Genomic DNA, 23381 nt, shown 5'->3' with positions numbered 1-23381 from the left:
TTAAATATTTATTTATTTATTAGGATAAATGTTGAAAAGTACTTTTTTTTTTTTTTTTATAATTAAGCTTGGTTTAAGATAGGTACAGTATGTTACTGAAGAAGTTAAACAATATAACAGCTTGTTTTTATGAGAAACATTTTCTGTTTTTTTTATGATATTCCTTTCGTGCACTTTCAGTTACAGTAATCCCTCACTTATCGCGGGAGATAGGTTCCAAGGTCGACCGCGATAACTGAATTTCCGCGAAGTAGGGACAGCATATTTATTTAATTATTTAACGTGTATTTGGATGTTTTTAAACCCTCCCTGTATTGTTTACAACCCTCCCTTTACTCTATTAATAACAGGGACAACTGCTAAGCAATATGAAATCGGTAGATAAGTTTACACTTACTGTATAGCGAAGTACACATAGCAGCTTGTAGGCGGTCATGATGTCGTCGACCTTGTTGCAAAGATTCCATCCAGACTACTGCCTTATCACGTCCACTTGCAACTCGTTTTGCGCCCTGGTTAAAGGACACTGCGGCCGTAGATCTTATATGCTTTTCCTCCTTTTTAAATCAAAAGAATCGTGGACTCATTGATGCTGTAATGGTGTCCTGCAGCGGTGTAGCTGTTCCCTTCCTTCAACATATCCAAAACTTTTACCTTTTCTGCAATCATTTGCATCTTCTGTTGGCGCTTGGACACGGCCCCTGAAGCAATAGCATGTTAATGCTGAATGAGTGAGATGAGACTTCCTGGTTAATGCAGCACTCCGTCGCTGAGCCAATCAGCAGCACACAGGAACTTAACTGCGTGCTCTGATTGGGTAGCTTCTCAGCCATCCGCCAATAGCATCTCTTGTATGAAATCAACTGGGCAAACCAACTGAGGAAGCAAGTACCAGAAGTAAAAAGACCCATTGTCCGCAGAAACCCGTGAAGCAGCGAAAAATCCGCGTTATATATTTAGATATGCTTACATATAAAATCCGCGAAGTCGTGAATCCGCGAAAAGTGAACCGCGAAGTAGCGAGGGATTACTGTACTTCATAAGGCGAGATCTGTTCGTAATCGTTCAGGGGCAACTCGGTGACATCCTTTGCCAATTAGGTAATAGTTAGGTTCAAAGAGATTTTTTAATGATATTTATATGACAATGTAGGGCGCCATGAAAATCCACAGAATCACCTGCTTTATGAGAGTCCCAATACATTGAGAGTAAAGATATTCCTTAAGCTGTACTCGCAGATTATCTTTTGTATTCAAAATAACATCATACGATTACAATCAATACAATTTATAAAAATGATTAGCAATTTCGGTTGCAGAAGATAATGTGAGATAGTTTGTTACATCTGCAGAATAAAGTTCGTTCGTCACTTACATAAATTTATTTTCAACATTTTAAATCGGGTATCAAACTCCGGGCCTGGAGGGCCGCAGTGGCAACAGGTTTTCATTCTAACCCTTTTCCTAATCAGTGACCAGTTTTCACTGCTAATTAACTTTTTCCCTTCATTTCAATCACCCTGTTTTTAAGGATTCAGTCCTACTGAATTGATTTGTTTCTTCATTAAATGGCAGCCAAACAGAAATGAGACATGAAATGAGCCAACAGATGACCAGCTAAACTGGGATTTCAAACTCCAACCAATTTCACTCCAAACAGTCTCTTAATGAGAAGCTGATTCTTGCTGTTAATTAAACCAGGTTATTTAATTCAATGGCTTGTTTATGCTCTCATTCTGCCACAGCAGATATTTCCAAATTTGTTGATTTTTCTGTTTTTTCTAAGAACACCATCAAAATGTTTTGGTGACCTGAGAGATCAACCTTACTGAGACCTTCACCTTTCTTCATTTTCAGATATTGTGTGATGGGCACGGGTGGGCTGGTCATATGGTGGCTTGTTTGTGTCATTATTGTTTGTCTACTAATTAAGGAAAAAGAGACAAGTAAGGGGCCTGAGTCAAGTTAATTAAAACTAAAGAAAAAGAAGTTAATTAGCAGTAAAAACTGCTCACTAATGAAGAAGATGGTTAGAATGAAAACATGCAGCCACTGCGGCCCTTGAGGACCGGAGTTTGACACCTGTGTTTTAAATCACGTTGTCATTTAAATATAATTAAAAAATCTCTTTGAACCCTAACTATTACCTAAGTGATAAAGGATGTCACTGAATTGTCTTTTCGCTGAGTTGTCTTTTCACCGAGTAACTGTCGCCCAGTTGCCACCAAACCGTTTGTAATATAGTATGGCTGTCTGGTTTCAAAAGATTAATGTCTTACTCCCAAGAAAGACTGAAATATTGAAAACCTGTGACAGAATTGTTGGAACATTCAAACCATCACATGTGATCAACAAGGTGCTGTTTCAGGTAATTTTCACTGTGGTACCAAGCCCTGTCAGTTGAAAAGGGTAACCTGATGCGTCAATGTACGTTTTTGTTTCTAAGTTGTATATTTCATGAAATATCTTAGCAATACATCAGAATTTTCTAGATCTTGGAGGCTGAGTAGCATAATCAGTTTAATGTTTCTGTGCTTTCTCACCATTTTAATCCTAAAATTATCCTAAATTGATATTCTCTGCATATGGCACAGTGCAGCAGTCATTGCTACTTTCCTGAATATCCACTATATTTAAGCTGAAAATTTATTGTCACAGTGCTGCCTGTAATTATGATTCCTTTCACTTGTAACTGGTATTGAAGCAGCAGTGGAACAGGTTGCTTTGTCCACTCTTTTTTTTTTTTTTTTTTTTTTTTATTTTTCGCTATATTAATCACTAGTGGATGAGTACGTGGTATGCCTGGTTAACTCTTGATATGTCTGCACATAAAATATTACATCAGAAGCAGCAGTTTGAAACCAGGTTTTTGCCACACGCAGCCATCATGGTGAAATTAGAGTAGAGGTTGGTTATGTGGGTCCCAGAATGATGAACAAAGGTCCAAATGTAATGCATGCAGAAATATTTGTAGTGCAGCTGTTCATCATGTTGAATATTATACTCTCCTTCACTGCTTTTGGTTAATGGTTCTGACATGCCTTTTTCTACTTGTTTTCCTCTTAAAGCTAACAATAACTCGTACAACTGTTGTTCTGTTAGAAGAGTCTCACTTCATCTACTTTGTAATTGTTAAGCATACAAAGTTGACCAGGCACTGTCACCTACTGACTAGGAGAATATCAATGTGCTGAAGGAACAGGCTGCCACAAGTATAAATGCACTTTGATCACTGACAGCGTGCAAACTTTGTGTTGCAGTCTGCTTACTGGCTTCATGCTTTAAGTGTAACTAAAGACAGTGTGCCACGATATAAGCAGCTGTCTTTTTTAAAAGTGACAGTGAGTATTAGGTTTTTTTTTTTTTTTTTTTTATAGCCAATTTGTTTTTGATTTTGATACCATTGCTTGGATGGAAGATCCGAAACTTCTGGTAGTCAGCTATGCTTTGCAAATGTGTAGTTTGGGTGACCAAAATGAAAAATTAGTAACCTCTATGTGTTCAGACTACCAAAATTTCCACCTCTGCCTTTTAAAGCTTTTCTTTGCCTTAGAGAGCACATAATTGTTTTTTTTTTTCTTTGGGGTATTGTGTACCATCAGTGCTGGCAAAGCATAGTATCGTAGGATAGACCTACAGACGATGTGGTCTCTAAAGGACGATTTTTGGAAATGTCTCTATCTTTTGAGGTTCTTCAGAGAGCTACAAAATCTCTTCATTGTTTAATTTATGGCCTGCATAGAAGAGTTCATGTAGAAGACCAGAGAATTTCACAGGCAGCTTTCTTATCTTAATTACTGCCACATTTGGGTGGCAACTGATGTCACCTTATTTTAATCTGACCTTTTTTGCAATTTAACAGTTCTTCCAGTTCTTTTCAGACTTGTGAATATTTTTTAGTAGAAATCACATTAATTGTTCTGATTTTACTGTATATTTAGAATTTTAATTTAACATCATTTTAAGAAAATTGTATGATTCAGTAAATTCCCATTCCTGTAAAATCATAATATACTGTGAACATTGTGTGCTTCCCCACCTTTGCAAGTTTGTGTTGTGCTGTATAAGAAACACAGAATCCCTTAGAAAACTACTAAACAAATAATGTTTGGATTGATGCATTCTGTTTCCAGATTTGTTTTTATTGAATAATGATTACAGAAGGAAAAAATTGTTTTTCTCCGGTCAAATATAAAATTCAGGGGTTATTAACATACTCTAGTTGCTGATTTCAGGCATTTTTTGTATATGATTAATAAAACCTTTAATTAGTAACTGTGCTTTAATAGTTGAAAGTGTTTGCCAATTTTTCATAACACATTTGTTGCAGATCAATTGCAAATTACTTTTCATTGGGTAAATTACTAGCGTGACTGTTTGTTTTTTTTTATCCTCTAAGTGAATTGATAAACTTTTTCTTCATATCTTTTAGTCAAGGGATCTGCTTCTTTAGAAGCAAGAGATAATGCAAACAAGAAGGACCAGGCAGACAGTTCAGTGGACATAAATATGCAGAGAAAATCTGTGAAACATAAGAGTTGCTTCAAACTTTCCATTCTGAAAAATGAAAGAAGTGACCAGAGTTTAAAGCTGCAGGAAAGTGACTCAGAAGATGAGGACTCTGTATGCTCAGAATTTGACAAATATTCTGATACTTCTGACGAAGAAAATGATCATGAGCAGAAGGCCAAAATACTGAAGTTCTTGCAAGATGCCTCTCTAGATGAGCTCTCCTTGATATCACGTTGCTCTGTAAAAAAGGCTCAGAAGATTATTGAGCTCCGTCCCTTTAAAAGCTGGGAAGATCTGGTGAGTTTCTTTTTTCATTATTCTCAAGAAAAGTTTTCCCTTTATCCTTTTTGTTTTATTTCTATTTATACCACAGATGCATTTTATAGACAAGGTGTGTTATATCTCTAGGGAATCATAAATGGGAGGCCTTAGTCTTATTAGGTTCAAACCTTACTGCTGTTTTTAACCAATGGCATTTCAAATATTGTCATATGACCTAGTTTTGAATAAATTATGGGAAGATTTTCCAGAAAATCTCTGTCTGATTGGCTGCTAATACTGTCACTCATTTTGGAAGCTCTGAAACTGGATGTATTTGATTCCACTGAGGGAAAGGAGAGTCAGCATTAACTTGGGATTTTCAAGCCACTCGTTTCAGATCTGCACATCCATGCAGAGAGCAAGAATGTGGCAGAATATTTACTACAGTAGTTTCTGAATAAGGAAGGAAACTCCATAAAGACAGCAGTCCATCTCTGATTATGCAGTTTGATCAGTTTTCCCAAAGAAAAGCAGCAGCAATGAAGATTTATATTCTTCCAAAGGAATTGCCCTTTTTCCAGCATATTTTGCTCCATTATATATGCAATGAATCCAATATGGAATACAGTTTCTGCTTTGACCCATAGCTAATAGCTATTTTGAATGCATCTGTTTCCTCAAAGAAAATGCATTATGTGGTAAGTTACCAGCAGATTCAACCATTTTATGTTTTCACGTCTTTATATATATGTAATATATAATGTATATATATGTGTATATTTTGTAATGAAAGTGAGAAGTACGCCGGGTAGGTTTTTTTTTTTTTTTTTTTTTTTTTTTACTTTTTAATTACGGTTTCATCCATTATGGGAAGAAATTTTTTCCAGCCTTGTCTGCCTCTTTAAGGCATGATCTTTAACAACAGAACTTGCAGGCCTTTGTTTAGTCTTGTCTAAGCATTGAAATGAAATATGCATAAATGTCTGAAAAGACAGTTAATCAGTTCCTTGAATGAAATCAGTAGATTCTGCTATGTCTGTTAAATTGTTGTAAATGGAATCATTTTTGTGTTTTTTTTTTCTTTTTTCTTTTAGATGCAAAAGCACCTTTAATTTTGATCTTGTAGTTCCTTTCCTTGTTTGTTTTCAAGTTTTGTTCTTTTTGCTATAAATCCATCAACTTGGTTAAAATAACACTTGAAAGAAGTTTTTAAAAAAGTTTAATTTGACTTTTATAAGGAAAAAATGAAATTCTTACTTTGCATCATGTCATATGTTTAGGGAGATGAACATCACATCTTAGACAGCCTTTGCAAAGTGTGTCTAATGGATCTGTAGACTTGTAAATGAGTCAAGAGGAAAAAGAAAAAAAAAGTTTTCTGTAGTTCTGTATAAAAAATAAGACTTGTTTTTTGATTAAAAGTGTAATTTCATCCAGTTTGTAAGTGAGCAGGCTGGAATTTTATTTATAGGTGAGAAGGCGGACATATGTGCAATTTAATTGAAGACACCAAACATTTTGAACAACTATGCTATGTTTGTGTTTCAAACACATTTCCATTAAAAAAAAAAAAAAGTTATTGAAGCAGTTTTGACATCAAATGCTTGTTTTTTTTTCTATAACTTACAGCAGTGCCAAACGTGTGCTTTCAGGCAGTACAAAGAATCGTTTTGCCTTAAGGGTTATGCTTGCTGTAAAACATCTGTCATTGTGCTCCACCTTTATCATATTTAAACTTGTTCAACTTTGTTGAGACATTTTAGTAATCACTCTAGGATTTTTTTAAAGGGGAGGAGTGGTGAGCCAAATTTATTCATCTGAAACAGTTCAGGCTGTTTTTAAAAGTATGTAGACTATAATTATTAAACAAATGTAAGTACTTCCTTAAGAAGCTGTACTTACATGCCTGGCAGTCATTAATGCAGTAAGCCATTAACAATTCAACAGCTGCCTGACAGCCAGATGTGGGCATTATTTAATCTTTAGTGCCGTAGGTGTACTCTTAGACTTGCTAATCTTTTGCATTTTTCCAGAAGTATTACTATGATTTGACTTAAAGCAAAATTATAATTTATTTTTATTGTCACCCTTCTGACTGCTGCAAAGAATATTTTGTAATAGTTACACCACTGTTATTAGTTCTTTTTTTCAGTTTAAAATTCTTTAACTTCAAAGTATGCTATTACACTAATTTAACTCTCAAGACAGTGGTATGTACTGGCAAAAGAAGACTTTTACAGTAGCTTATGCAGGCGCAGCATGTCATTTTTGCTATGCTCTTAAAAAAGAGTTTTTTAAAAAGTACCCGACAATACTAACATGTCTTATAAAGTCTAGTACATTAGTATAACTTCTATAATCACCTGACTATTGAAATTTGTAAATTGCACATTTTTGACGATAGGATTAATATAGAAACATCTGTTTCTATAAATTGGAAAATATAATACAACATTCACATACCTTAGGGTTAAGAATTCTTGTCCATACTTGACCACTTACTCTGAAGAATATTTTAAAGGTGAAAGTATTCTATAATTACAGTTACTTAAAGTAGATGCTTAGGTTTTGTCATGTTTGTGTTCGGTATAGCAGGGTATATTTAAAGTCAAATTTATCTTTCTAATGAGACTTTATTTTAATGCAGATTTTTAAATTTATTTTTGGTTCATCCTGCTTAAGGTAATATGTTCCAGAATCACACTAGTACATGTGCAGTAATATTTTCAGTCAACTTTTATAATTTTGATTTTATTTGAACTCTGTTGTATTAAGCTTATATAACTCATTGAAAAGCATAAATTATAGGTTTCTAATCATCAGTTCAGAAAACCGATGCTGTTGTGCGTCCTAGGCCGGAGTCTCTTGGTATTTTCCAAGTCTACATTGGTAATTTAGTCTTCTAATAATAATGCATTGGACTTGTATTGTACATGTGAAACAGACAGCTTACGGTGCATGTACAGTATAGGGTTCACAAAGAATACCCTTTCTTTTTGGTATAATTGGCTGCTGCCTGATAGTGCACATTTGAGATACTGTACATGATTACATAAAGTTAGATTGATATTGTATACATGTACTGTAGCATGAGGGTATAAGTGAGTTAAAAGTTGAAAAGCTTCTGGTAAGGCAGCAGTGAGATTTGAAGGCTTGAGAAGTTTGTGCTGGAAAGGGTTTTTATTACTTGGTTTTAAATAAAAATTATTAGTTTCACACTGCCATTCTTTTTTAGGGTAGATACAAAAGAAAAGTATGACAAAGTTTATGCTGTTTGACACAAAACAGGTCAGAGCTTAAAGTAATAAATGTGTTTTGGGTTTCTGATTTCTCTCCAACTTTTTTGTTCTATTCAAAATGTTTGGTTGTTAGCTTGGTCCATAACTTTGTCACAATTTATAGCTGAATTTTAGTAGTGTTTTATGTGAATTAAGACTGAAAGTTATTTGCATGAAAAAATATTTACACTTTATTCAGTATTAATGCAAATTCCCAAGACGTTTTAATTCTATGATGTTGACTCATTGCGTCTTGCTTTTACATGAGGTAACTGTTCATATTTTTTCCTTCTTGGTATACATTGTATTCATAAATTATAACTAAAGTTTGTCTGAATAAATGTCATAAGTATTTTAGAATATCTGCTAATGTAATTCTGTTGTAAGCATCTCTTACATAGTGAACTTTTGTTTATTTACAGTGTAACTGTACCCATGTATTAAAGATGAAAATTATACAGCTGGAATACATAATGGGTATTCTTTGCATATTACAAAAAATAACCTTATGGGCAGCTTTAAAAAAAGAGGCATTTTAAGAATAAAATTCACTTTCTGTCTCAATTATTTATAGACACAGAAAAAAATGTGAATTTGTTCTAATCATAATTGTGCGCTAGAAGTTCTTCCCATCTTCCTCAACCTCAGTTATTTGAGCAGACATAAGTCAATTAGTCTCCAGCATCCCCTCTAACTTTTACAGACATGTGATGGCTGGTGACTAGCTGCACTACAGTCTGTTCTAGAGACTGCACTGACTGTGATATTGTAATATTCAATTAAGTGTCACCAGATTTCCAATCAGATTTTACCCTGGGGCTATTAAAGTTCTGTCTTGCTTTTAAATATAGCTTTATCTGGCAATAAGATACAGTGCATCCGGAAAGTATTCACAGCGCATCACTTTTTCCACATTTTGTTATGTTACAACCTTATTCCAAAATGGATTAAATTCATTTTTTTCCTCAGAATTCTACACACAACACCCCATAATGGCAACATGAAAAAAGTTTACTTGAGGTTTTTGCAAATGTATTAAAAATAAAAAAACTGAGAAATCGCATGTACAGTACATAAGTATTCACAGCCTTTGCTCAATACTTTGTCGATGCACCTTTGGCAGTAATTACAGCCTTAGGTCTGTTTTGAATATGATGCCACAAGCTTGGCACACCTATCCTTGGCCAGTTTCGCCCATTCCTCTTTGCAGCACCTCTCAAGCTCCATCAGGTTGGATGGGAAGCGTCGGTGCGCAGCCATTTTAAGATCTCTCCAGAGATATTCAATCGGATTCAAGTCTGGGCTCTGGCTGGGCCACTCAAGGACATTCACAGAGTTGTCCTGAAGCCATTCCTTTGATATCTTGGCTGTGTGCTTAGGGTCGTTGTCCTGCTGAAAGATGAACCGTCACCCCAGTCTGAGGTCAAGAGCGCTTTGTAGCAGGATTTCATCCAGGATGTCTCTGTACATTGCTGCAGTCATCTTTCCCATTATCCTGACTAGTCTCCCAGTCCCTGCCACTGAAAAACATCCCCACAACATGATGCTACCACCACCATGCTTCACTGTAGGGATGGTATTGGCCTGGTGATGAGCAGTGCCTGGTTTCCTCCAAACGTGACGCCTGGCATTCACACCAAAGAGTTCAGTCATTGTCTCATCAGACCAGAGAATTTTTTTTTCTCATGGTCTGAGAGTCCTTCAGGTGCCTTTTGGCAAACTCCAGGCGGGCTGCCATGTGCCTTTTACTAAGGAGTGGTTTCCGTCTGGCCACTCTACCATACAGGCCTGATTAGTGGATTGCTGCAGAGATGGTTGTCCTTCTGGAAGGTTCTCTTCTCTCCACAGTGGACCTCTGACAGAGTGACCATCGGGTTCTTGGTCACCTCCCTGACTAAGGCCCTTCTCCCCTGATTGCTCAGTTTAGATGGCCGGCCAGCTCTAGGAAGAGTCCTGGTGGTTTCGAACTTCTTCCACTTACAGATGATGGATGCCACTGTGCTAATTGGGACCTTCAAAGCAGCAGAAATTTTTCTGTAACCTTCCCCAGATTTGTGCCTCAAGACAATCCTGTCTCTGAGGTCTACAGACAATTTCTTTGACTTCATGCTTGGTTTGTGCTCTGACATGAACCGTCAACTGTGGGACCTTATATAGACAGGTGTGTGCCTTTCCAAATCATGTCCAATCAACTGAATTTACCACAGGTGGACTCCAATTAAGCTGCAGAAACATCTCAAGGATGATCAGGGGAAACAGGATGCACCTGAGCTCAACTTTGAGCTTCACGGCAAAGGCTGTGAATACTTATGTACATGTGCTTTCACAATGTTTTTATTTTTAATAAATTTGCAAAAATCTCAAGTAAACTTTTTTCATGTTGTCATTATGGGGTGTTGTGTGTAGAATTCTGAGGAAAAAATGAATTTAATCCATTTTGGAATAAGGCTGTAACATGATGAGGGATCTGCTTGCAATTCTAAATTTAAATAAACAAATCTGTTGGAAGATCACACTGTAGTATTTCTTGTCACTGATCCTGATCCAACACCACATTCCAGAATCATATTTCCAGAACCTGACTTGTGAGAAATACTTATGTATCAAATTTTAGGTCTATGGTTTAAACAGTATACATACGTGCATATATTTCTGTGTCTCTCTCTCTCTCTCTCTCTCAGTAGCTGTAGAAGTAGATAAAGAAAAGGAGAAGGAGGTGGTTTCCTTAACAGTTGTCCACCAATAACAACTGTTTTTTCCATCCATCCATCCATTATCCAACCCGCTATATCCTAACTACAGGGTCATGGGGGTCTGCTGGAGCCAATCCCAGGCAACACCGGGCGCAAAGCAGGAAACAAACCCCGGGCAGGGCGTGTGCGCACACACACACTCATACACCAAGCACGCACTAGGGACAATGTAGAATCGGCAATGCACCTAACCTGCATGTCTTTAAACTGTGGGTGGAAATCGGAGGAAACCCACGCAGAGATGGGGAGAACATGCAAACTCCACGCAGGGAGGACCACAACTGTTTTATTCTTTATTAAATAAATAAGTAAATAAATAATTAAGAAAAAAAATGTGAAGAATATTTGAATTCTTTTTAGTGTTGCACAGTTTGATCAATACAATTTAGCACTTTACTCAACCCATTTATTCCTGACACGTTACAGAGCATTTTCTGTGTAGCATTAGACAATATGCAGGAATCAACCCTAGGCTGCGTTGCCACACACATGATGGGCTATTTTAAAGTGGCTAGTAGTTCTAACCTGCACTTTTTGTTAGAAGTAGAAGGAAAAACTATAGGACTTTGTGGTGGTGCCAGGCACCAATCAAACACAGAGATTATGTTTAAGTTTATCAAAGACTATGACCTGATCAGCATTTTGCCAGAACTGTGAGGGATTGTGTCATTGGCTCACTCCAGTGTAGTTTGTGCAGGTTTTGTATATAGCATAAAGACTACACTGACTTCCATTGCATAGTTTCTGTACTGTGGAAATTCTTTCCAGTATAAAATGATGAGGCAGTGATAGATAAGAAATAACTGATACAAAGCACTCTTATGGATTTTTGTTTTTTGTTATGATTTCTCCTTTAATATCTTGTCTTTGGTTAAAATATTACACTAAATGTACACTATTTGTACCCATATGTTTACAGAAGAGATCACAAAGTGTTTAATTGCTTTCCAGAATAAAATGGTAAGTATACCAGGTAGAGTGCAAATAATCAAACATTTTGTAAGATGTTCAATGGAAAGTTCAGAAAAAAAAGTTAGTTTATCAACTAATCAGACATTTTTTTTCAAAGTGTGACTTTGAAATACGCTGACATACGTTCTAGCATTCAAGGTTGGCTTTTGTAAGTGACTGTCAAACAAAATCCTGAGTAATTTTTTTATAGACAGAACTTTATCTGTCCACAGTAACTTTTTTTTTCAGAAGCTCTTTAAATAAATATATAAATACAGTACCTAATAAATATATATATATATATATATATATATATATATATATATGTATATATATATATATATATATATATATATATATATATGTATGTATATATATATATCTATCTATACTAATAAAAGGCAAAGCCCTCACTCACTGACTGACTGACTCACTCATCACTAATTCTCCAACTTCCCGTGTAGGTGGAAGGCTGAAATTTGGCAGGCTCATTCCTTACAGCTTACTTACAAAAGTTAGGCAGGTTTCATTTCGAAATTCTATGCGTAATGATTATAACTGGGACCTCTTTTTTGTCCATATACTGTAATAGAGTGCACCTCCATGGCCGTGGGAGGCGGAGTTGCGTATCGCGTCATCACGCCACCCACGTGATCACGTGAACTGACTGTGAAGGCAGTACGTACAAAACAAGGAAGAGCCCCAAACAGCGCTGAAGAAAACATTCATTACACAATTGAGAAGGCAGCGAAACAATAAGAAGCGAGCGAGTGACGCATACAAGCATATTCATAAGTGCAGCTACTGCGGAAACAAAGCACGGTGTAAACCGTAAGTTTAAATTAAGTTTATAGAAATGCTCCCGCTGCCGTTTGCAATACCATATTCGCGACTTACAAGTTTAATGAGAAGACACGAGGTATAAACGAGACTTTGGATCACTTTGTAACTGAGTTAAAATTGCTGTAGCAAGAAACGTTTAAGTGCCGGGTCTTAGCTAACATTAAATAAAGCCGTGGACATCGCAACATCACACAAGAGAGCGGCTCACGTGAACATATGAAGCGACTGACGCATACAGACATATTCATGTGTGCAGGTACTTCGGAAACAAAGAACCGTGTAAACCTAAAGTTTAAATTAAGTTCATAGACCTACAAAAGGTTGCCATTGATTTGAGGCAAGATTTCTTTTCTCCTGTACAACTAGACGTTGCATTCTCAACAGTAAGCTTGCACGGCTTCGTCATATTACAACCGGAGTGCTGAACTGACAATGTGATATACAAACAGAACAATCGTAAGAACAGGATTAAATAAAAAGGCTGCTTCCGTTGGCAAAGCAACGAAAAAGGAAGACCTTATATGACGTTCGTTTATAAAACAGCGGAGAGGCTGTGTGAAGTCAGCTTCACAAAAAAACAGATCCTTAACTAATTTTTATTGGTATATTTTCACTTAATTTAAAAAGGTTTTCTTCTTAATAAAAATTTAAAAGCAGTACTTCGCCGCTGCAAAGCACGGGGATGTATATATATAGATAGATAGATAGAGATATATATGTGTATATATAAATATATATATAGATAGATAGAGAAGATAGATAGATAGATATATAGATATAGATAGATAGATAGATAGATAGATAGATAGATAGATAGAGATATATATATAGATAGATATATGTGTATGTATGTAGATATGTATATATGTGTATATATATGTAGATATGTAAATATGTATATGTATATATATGTGTCTGTATGTGTATATATATATATATATATATATATATGTGTGTGTGTGTATGTATGTATGTGTGTATATGTATTTATATGTTGATATATGTATATATATGCGGATGTGTATATGTATATATATATGTATATATGTAGATATGTGTATATGTAGATATGTATATATAAGTATATATGTTTATGTATATATATGTTTACATAACCTCTTTAACACACTACTTCTCCGCTGCGAAGCGCGGGTATTTTGCTAGTATATATATATATACACACAGTATAGATACTGTACATTCACATTATGATCTGAACACACACCAGAATGACTGAAAAGAAAGAAAATTGAAAATGAAGCAAAATGTCTGACTTGGCAGTCCTAGTCACAGCGAGACATTATGCAAGCTTATTGCTGTTGGTGTAAGGTTGTTCATTCGGTGGGCCTCTCTTGAAGTGATGTTACCAGCCCAGCACACTTCAGCGTAAAAAATTGCACTGGCCACAGATGTCAAGTCAAGTCAAAGTGAACTTTATTGTCATCTCAACCATATACAAGTGTACAGATAGATGAAATTGCGAAGCTCAGGGTCCACAGTTTAACAACATGACTTGCAAATAATAATTTAAAAATAGAATTAAAATTTAAATTAAAATTTAAAATTTACATTAAAATTAAAACACAAGACAAGACATTGTGCAAAGACAAGATAAAGAAGTAGCAGCAATATCGACGTGTAAGATATGTAATATAATAGATATAGATAATACAGAAATTACCAGTGTATGATAATAGTTGTTTAAGACATGTGTAAACAATGACAGGTCAGAATGTTTCACAGCAGAAGGATATCAAGAGTGTCAAAATCCTTAAAGGTCAGTAGGAGATTTTCAGTTCTTTTCTACCTGCACACTCGTCTTTGCAGATCAGTGGCTCGCATGTATAAAAGTTAGAGGTGGTTGAGGCCTTGTGGAAGGTCCCAGGGGGCAGCCTGGTGTTAAGGAATCTAACAGCTTGGGGGTAAAAACTCTCCTGCAGCCTGGCAGATCTGGCTTTGATGCTGCAGTATCTTCTCTTGGATGGGAGAAGTGTGAAAAGTCCATGTGAGGGGTGTAAGGGGTCCTGCACAATGTTGCAGGCCTTGCGGACACTGCGTTTGTAAAATATGACCTGTAGTGAAGGGAGAGGCACCCCAATAATGTTCTCTGCTGTCTTCTCTATCCTTTGCAGGCGCTTGCGGTCGGATATGTTGCAGTTGCCATACCAGACAGTGATACAGCTGGTCAGAACACTCTCAATGGTGCCTCTGTAGAACATGAGGATGGAAGGGGGAAGATGTGCTCGCTTCAGCTGCCTCAGGAAGTGTAGTCTCTGCTGGGCTTTCTTGATTAGTTATGAGGTATTATGTGTCCACGTAAGTTCCTCAGTTATGTGCACACTGAGGAACTTGGTACTCATAATAGTCTCCACATCTAAACCATTGATGCTGAGTGGGATGTGGGCAGGATGTGATTTTCTGAAGTCCATGATTGTCTCTTTTGTCTTGTCGACATTGAGAGATAGATTGTTGTCTTCACATCATGCGGACAGCCGTTCCACCTCATCTCTGTATGTTCTTTCATCATCCCTGCTTATCAGTCCCAGCACCGTCGTATCATCTGCAAACTTGATGATGTGGTTGGAGTTATGCGTGGCTGTGCAGTCGTGAGTCAGCAGGGTGAAGAGCAGTGGGCTAAGCACACAGCCCTGCGGTGCTCCTGTGCTCAGTGTGATGATGCTGGAAGTGTTGCAGCCTATCTGAACTGACTGGGGCCTCTCTGTCAAGAAGTTCAGGATCCAATTGCAGAGGGTGGTGTTCAGGCCCAACCTGCTCAGTTTTACAACCAGCTTTTTAGGGGTGATTGTGTTCAAGGCAGAGCTAAAGTCTATGAATAGCATCCTGACATATGTGTCTTTTTTATCCAGATGTGTCAGAGAGAGGTGAAGGGCAGAGCATATGGCATCCTCAGTTGACCTGTTTGAGCAGTATGTAAACTGAAGAGGGTCAAGGGAGGCAGAGAGATTAGTCTTTATGTGTGACATGACTAACCTTTCGAAGCACTTCATTATGATTGGCGTGAGTGCAATTGGTCAGTAGTCATTCAGGTGTGTCACTGATGACTTCTTCAGCACTGGTATGATCGTGGTCGACTTGAAGCATGCTGGGACTGACGACTGGCTCAGAGATGTGTTGAAGATGTCTGTGAGGACACCAGCCAGTTGACTGGCACATTCTTTGAGCACACGACCAGGTATGTTGTCAGGTCCTGCAGCCTTGCGTGGATTGACTCTGGATAGAGTCCTCTTCATGTCATTTATGGAGAGACATAGTGCCTGGTCAGTGGAGGGAGGTGTTGCTTTTCTCGCAATGTGAAGGATATCATTTCTCACATTAAAGGAACACAGTCTCCTAAGGAAAAAGTGTGATCTTTGCTTTCTTATATATTTACTCTGTGTTCCGAGACCAGTCCAGCCTGTCATTGATTTGGAACCCTCAAGTACTTGTAGGAGTGGATCACCTCTACATCCAATCTCTTTGGATAGTGGCTGGAAACAAAAGCTTTTTGGTACAGTGAAAGTCAATAACCAGTTCCTTGGTTTTGCTGCTGTTAACATGAAGACAATTCTCTTTGCACCATGACACACAGTTCTCCACCTGGCTCCCCTGCTCTGTCTCATCAGAATTATCTGAGAATTTCTGTAAGTGATGTGACCTGGTGTTATATTTATAGTCTGAGGTGTGCAACAATGAAGAGAAAAGTAGAAGGGATTGTTCCTTGTGGTTCTCCAGGTTTGCTTACATTCGTATTGGAAACACAGTCCTTGGATCTCACAAACTGCTGTCTGCTCAACAGATAGTGTGTTGTCCAGGAAACCATAGCCTCATCCACACACCTATTTCTGAACTTAACAGGGATGTCATTTTTTTATTTATACAAGTTATACAGTAGGTGCATTAATGTTAAATCAGACAAGTTACTGTTTTAGCAGATTAAAATGCATGAATGAAAAAGGTGGCTGGTGTTAAAGGATCTTAGGCATCTAACAGGCCAATACAAGTCAAGCAACAATTATAGGTAATCTCATGTGTTGAAATTGACAACTATAAAATTCTCTTTAACACCTTAAAGTCTTTTAAAGTTATGGGATACTAAATAATTTATTAAAGCTTTTTTCCATTGTTTTTTACCATTGTGCAAAAATATTAGATAAGTAGCAGATGTGTTATGGTTCAACTTTCTTAGCCAGTTATTACGTTAAAATTTAGCAGCATTAAAATAACTTGCGAAACGCAGTGTTGGACTTTACGGATTATAAGTATTTCAATTAAGGATTTAGTTAACATCTGTTATCTGCACCCTGACAGTCCTTAATTTGGTTTACTGGAAATGATCGATCAGACAGTGAATTTCTCAAAAAAATGGGAAGTGCATTGCAAATTAAATAAGCTTGGTATTGAAAATAATTGTGCCTAAAAGAATAAAAGCAATACTTGGATTTTGTTTGTGTGCTGTTACGGAAGCAGTATGGCTGTTCAGTTTGTTTTTAAAGTTGCCAAAAGCAAAATTTTCCGGATTGCCCATTGTGACATTTCTTTAGTAATCCCTTCCATTTGAAATCCCCATATAGGGGACAAAACTATACTGAATATAAAAACATTGCTTCACTGCACACTAGATTTATTTTAAGTATGCTTCTGAATTTAGGAAGTTGCATATGTGTTGTACATTCAGTAGTGATAAGGCACATAACCTTTAGCTGTAAAACACCTACTTTCATTTCTTTGTTATCCAGCAAACAAATGTCACTGAGAAAGTGTGTTGATTTCTGATGGCTCTCACCACACTGTAGCAGTAAAACTAATAGGTGGGAAACCAGTGCAGCAGCTACAGGCAGTAAATATACATAAACAAGGGGGCTCTGCCCCCTGCTCGCTTCGCTCGCCTACCCCTGGCGTTGGGTATCCTGAAATACATTAGTCGAGCTCGTTCGTTTTGGAGCCGTGCCCGCTTTGCCCGCAGCATTTCAGATGCGCGTTGTAGGCGCCTGCGTTCATTGATTTTATCCAGTCGGGCTCGCAGCGCAGAATCCTCTTTTTTGTGTGGTTGTGTCGATAGTGGTAGCTATGGACGTGTTGCGTTGTTGCTTCATTTCTCATTCACGTTAGTTGAGCTCTTTCGTTCTTGGTCCGTGACTCCTTCGTTCGCGGTGGATACGACTTCGCTTGCGGGTCTATGAGATGCGCGCCTGCGCAGTACGTCTCATGGTCCCATCGCCGTGTCCCTGCGTCCATATCCGGTTTATTCTCGGTTAGTAATATGGAAAAGGAAAATTATAATCTTGTGGTTTGCATACTTCTGATTGGATATACGTCAGGTTATCAGTTCTACTATTTTGGATCAATAGGATTAAAAAAAATAATTTCGGTAATAAAACAAAAGTCATTGAAACTAACTTAAACCAGAATTTTAGCATTGAGTGAAAGTTATAACAGCCTTCACCCAAAATAAAAGTCTTGTGAAAGAGCTCCCTAAAGCAGGCATGTCAAACACGCGGCCCGCAACAGAAATCTGTGCGGCCCGCATGACAGATCCTCGTTAGCACTGAACCTTGTACAAAATGATTGATTCAATCACAAACGATAGTATTCTGCATCTTCGGTGTTACTTATTGACTTTTCTTACTTCTGCCTTCTGACAAAAGCGCGTTTTCCCATGGCATTACGGTACTGGAAACGTCATCTGCTAGTATAGCTACGAGCCTTGACCAAAGTTAATGAGCCGCAGCATCACAACTGAAGTGCTAGGCTGCAGCAGGGGTGGCCTTAGGCATGTGCAAACTGTGCACCTGCACAGTGCCGCCAAATCCCAGTTAGTGCAGACTACAGCTGAAGATCTGAAGTGGACGCGAGAAGTTGGTGAGTTGTTTATTAACATTTTTGTGATTTTGAGTTTGTAAAATTATTGTAGGTCAGGTGGCTTTTTGTATATCGGCTTATTTTACAATATAAACTTTGAAGTAAACTTAGTAAAGTAAAATTTGATTTTTGGAGGATTTGTTTTCCAACTTGAATTACTGAGCAATGAATTCAGTGAGCATTTTCGTGATTTCAGTTCACACAAACAGGGCATTGCGCTGTTTTCTTACAACGTTGAGAATGCGCCTGAGAATATCAAAATGGAATTGATTGAAGTGCAGTCAGATTCTATTCTGAAGGCAAAATACAACGAAGTTGGTGTGCCAGGCTTGTATGCTTACCTGCCACCCTCGTATGTGCAGATCCGTAAGTTGGCATCGAGAGTCTATTTTCGGAAGCACTTACCTTTGTGAGCAATTGTTTTTGTTAATGAAAGCTACTAAAACCCCACATCGCTCAAGACTTACCGTCGAGTACCTTTCATCCCTCATAAAAGTTGCAGCTGCACAAGATTTCAAGCCTGATATTGACGAACTGGTTACTAACAAGAGATGCCAAGTGTCGGGACAAAAGAAATAGATCTCACACTGTAAGGCTCCTATATAAGCAATGAATATAATATAATGAATATCAATCATCAAGACACTATATAAAAGCGGTCGGGATTGTCCTTCCGTCCTATGAGTGCAAAGCATAGCGGTATTCCGCTTATCACAGACTTACTACTTGCGGCTTGTGGTACGAAGCGACGCGATGTGGGCAGAGTTCTGGTGCTCCCATCGTTCCCTTGCTTTTGTGCGCGATGCGCTGGAAAAATAGACAAAATTATGTCTCTGGAAATAATTAATGTTGATGGAGTACAAACCGTGTAGTAAATATCAGGGGGGATGGAGCTTGCTTATTCTCATCTATAGCTTATTTAGTGCATGAAACTCTGTCTTTAGCGGTACAGATTCGGGCTGACATTTTACGACATGTTTTAAGTAATTGGTCAAGGTTTCAGCCATATACAATGATGCTGTCAGGAATCTCTTATACAAATGAGCTTCAGTATCTCACTGAAATGTCAAAGTCTCAAACTTATGGTACCATTTCTGAGCTAATGGCAGCGGGAGAGTTGTTCCCCTATGAGTTTCAAGCATATTATTATGGAGTCCTACACTCCAAGTTTGGACAGGCACTCGAGGGGATAAAAAAACTTAGGTTTTCGGGAGATGTTATGAATGGGCACTTTTATGTTCTCATTCCCTACACTTACATGCCTGATGTACACATGGAGCGTGCAGAAATTGAGGATAAAAGTCGGTCGCCTTAAAAGGAGGGTGAGCCTAGTAATATAATAAGGACCTAGCTAAGAGGTTAAGACTCTAATTCTACACTGTTGTATGGAGACTGCATGGAAATAAATTGCTTTTCTTTAAACTTTAAGTGTTACATTTTTTAAAGTTTTCAGTATTAGAAAGAAAGCTACAGTAACTTTGTATAATAGTATTTGTTACAGTTAGGCCCGCTGACGCACGTATGGCAGTCGAAGCGGCCCACCAATGGTAGTGAGTTTGAAATGCCTGCCCTAAAGGATCATTTGATTCCTATACAGACCAGGGAGAGGGGAAAGGTAAGCATAACAAGCCTAAAAACACAGATACTGAAAAGGGTAAAAAAAATGAACCTTTATACTCGATATATGACAAAACCCCCAATCAAGCGCACAGCAGACTGCCACTAAGTGGACTGATCCTCACCTTTCAACCCTCAAATAAAACTACTTTAAAGATGATTTAAGAGAATTTACAAATTTAAACTGAACATGCTGATAATTTGGGTTTTTGGAAGATGGATTGCTGTAACTACTGTGATGCATTTTAATTGAATGCAGTAATCATTTTTAGTTAAATTGGGAGTACCAGGTGTTTTACTTTGGATGGTGTATCTCTTAACAGTATCTGTCAAAATATTTCTGTTTCTCCCAAAAGGTGTAGCCATTCCTTTGCTGGCAAGTCCTTACCTGTTAGTAAATCATTTAAGTGCTTCTTAATACCTGGAAACTTATGGTACCTCACCTGCTTGAACCACCAGAGGATATTTAGGAGTTCAAATGACATATATGATCCCACCCGAATAATATTTTGTAATTTTGGAAGGTATTGATTTCCAGTGTGGTGCATTCATATCACTTTCATGATTTACCTTTTCCTGTGCTACTTAGGTAACTATAAAGTCTGTGAGAATTTAAAACAAATTCCTTTATATTTATATTTAGAACAAAAAATTCTGAAGGAAGAAAAACTTGATTAAAACTAAATTAATAATTTCTTTTTCTGCAAAATATTGATTTGTGTTTCCTATCATTACAAAGGCAAATAAAACATAAATCTCTTAACAATACAAAAGAAGAAAATGTTTATCAACTAATCAGACATTTTTTTTTCTGGCCAGAGGTAAATGAAATGTTATACAAGGCTTACTTTCAAATGAAAACTAATAGAAACAAGCAACAGTATTTTTTGTTCAAAACTGATACTGACAATAAAGCTGCCTTATGATTTTGCATTGCATTTTATGTTTAAGTAGAACTAAAAGCTTTACAGATATAATATTGCATTTCCAGCATATAAAGTAATAAAGACAGTTATATTTGGTTGCTGCCTGTTTTTTCAGAGGGACACACAACCATTTGTAGAACCTGAATTTACCATAGCCAGTGCAGTAGCAATGAGCATTGTGTATTTTTATTAAGCAATAAAAACATACTTACATTTTCTTAGTTAATAAGTCTGTCTTTTCTGTAAATTATTTATAAATCAATGAATCCATAAGTGAAAGGTTCAGTCTTCAGTGAATAAGATAACAGTATACCTTTATATTTGATGTTCTCAATATCCAAAAAAGATGATAATGGACTCTATACAGCATGCTTCTGCATTCTGTGTATTCCATCAATACACTATGATGGAAACAAGCACTGACAACTTGTGCAAAACATGACTAATATCCAATGTGGTAATGACATGCTCCCTAAGGCTTGATTCCAGTGTCAGAATGTGTCATTTGATCACAGTAGTAGTGATTACAAATGCTACAAGAGGACATTTCAAATATTGCCAAACAGATCATTCCAGATACTATAGGGGCCCTGTACTGTAGCTAAAAGGTCTGGTTCCTAAAGTAGCTTTATCTAAAACTATTAATGAGCCCTACAGCTTGATATTTTAGTGTATATTTTGGAATATTAAAAGCATTAATAACATGAAGCAGGAGTAAAGGCATTTTACTCATTTTACATTTTACAATTGAATTATGAAAGAATTCAACAAAATTAGGCAAACATCAGTCTGGGAATAAGTGCTATAGGGCAAGGTTACCACATTGATCATCACCAATTAAGATCAAAATACAATCTAGTTACAAAAACCTAATAGCTATCAGATAGACAGAAATAGCACAAGAACGGATACTTATGTACTAATTTGATACTTAATGTTACCAGCCTTTTTTTTTTTTTTTTTTTAATGTAGCCTTTGTAGTGCTGAGAGAGTCTGCACAGAGCTCATGCATGACAGAGGCCACAATATAATACAAGAGAAAAATGTGAGTAAAAACTACCTATACAAATGGCTCACAATAATGATGCTACAGCAGTTTATAAATATATGTCAAAAAGAAAAACTGCAGAAGTCATGTCTGGTAAAGCTGTGTTCGAGCAGGAGAATTTCAGTGCAGGAATTGTACTTGTTATTAAAAAATAAAACACACACACAGGCTTATGTTATTGTCGCTTTTGCCCTATCATGGAATTAGTTCAGAAACCGATCTTTTCTTGCTTTGAAAGCAAAATAATGTTACCATTCAAATGAGGTGTAATTGTTTAGCTTGTCATGCATTTGTAAAAGGAGATTAAAAAAAAAAAAGAGAGATTTGTTGCTTTTAATAGTATCGTGCACAGTACACACATTCATTCTCTAATTGTAATGAGCAATTGAACAAATGTTGATTTGATCCATGTTGCGGATCGAGGAAAAGGACCATGTATAGGACTGTGGGTTGCCGAAGGACTGCCAGTGTAAATGACCGTTGCAGCAAATGAACATCAACAAAAGACTCAAACAAAGTGGCAATTTGGCTTGTCTGCACTGGTCATGGCATGAATTGGTCCATTTGTTAATATAAAAATAAAATTTATTTTGTGTTTCAGTGCTTTGAAGGACAAGGGACATCTTGCCATTAATATGACATGTACCATTGCTTATGGCAGCAGACTCTGGACAAACCAGCATATTAATTCTATTAGACCTCAGTGCAGCATTTGACACTGTCAGACATGACATTCTACTGTCCAGAAAGGAGACCATGCTGGGTATCACTGGCACTGCCCTCCAGTGGTTCAAGTCCTACCTGACTGATAGGTAAGAGTTTGTTAGTCTTGGCAACAGCAGATCTAGCTCAGCGCCAGTCACACAAGGAGTTCCTCAAGGCTCTGTCCTCGGTTCTCTTCTCTTCTGTATTTATATGCTTTCCCTTGGCCATATTATTCGTAGCTTTGGACTGGGTTATCATTTTTATGCAGACAATACTCAACTCTATTTCAATGTTAAAAGTGGAACTTCATCAGAGCTTTCTCAGCTGACAACCTACCTCAATGAAATTAATACCTGGATGGAACAGAACTCTTTAAAATTAAATTGCAACAAATCTGAACTCCTGCAAATTGGGACTAAAGTGCAACTTAATTAAATGAGCTCTTTCCCAGTCCATTTTGGCGGTGATCTCATCAGACCTGCCTCTACTGCAAAGAATCTTGGTGTCATTTTTGATTCCTCCCTTTCTTATTCCATCCACATAAATCACATTAAGAAACTTTCTTACTTTCACCTCCGTAACATATCCCGTGTTCGCGCCTTCCTCTCCTTTTCTTATGCTGAGAAACT

The 23381-nt window shown here is 37.1% G+C and overlaps 1 protein-coding gene across 5 annotated transcripts in view; it reads left to right on the top strand.

Moving 5' to 3' along the window:
• The window catches only part of smarcad1a (SWI/SNF-related, matrix-associated actin-dependent regulator of chromatin, subfamily a, containing DEAD/H box 1 a), a 275401-nt gene that overhangs the window by 101984 nt on the left and 150036 nt on the right, over positions 1–23381 (top strand). For all 5 annotated transcript variants that reach the window (XM_051927736.1, XM_051927737.1, XM_051927735.1 and 2 more), the window contains one exon: positions 4432–4808. In XM_051927736.1, the coding sequence (XP_051783696.1) occupies positions 4432–4808 (377 nt within the window). The remainder of the gene's footprint in view (positions 1–4431; positions 4809–23381) is intronic.

The sequence above is a fragment of the Erpetoichthys calabaricus genome, chromosome 5 (genome assembly GCF_900747795.2).
Source record: "Erpetoichthys calabaricus chromosome 5, fErpCal1.3, whole genome shotgun sequence".
Classification (NCBI taxonomy): domain Eukaryota; kingdom Metazoa; phylum Chordata; class Cladistia; order Polypteriformes; family Polypteridae; genus Erpetoichthys; species Erpetoichthys calabaricus.
Note: the sequence above shows the minus strand (reverse complement) of the source record. Positions and strands in the feature narration are given on the sequence as shown.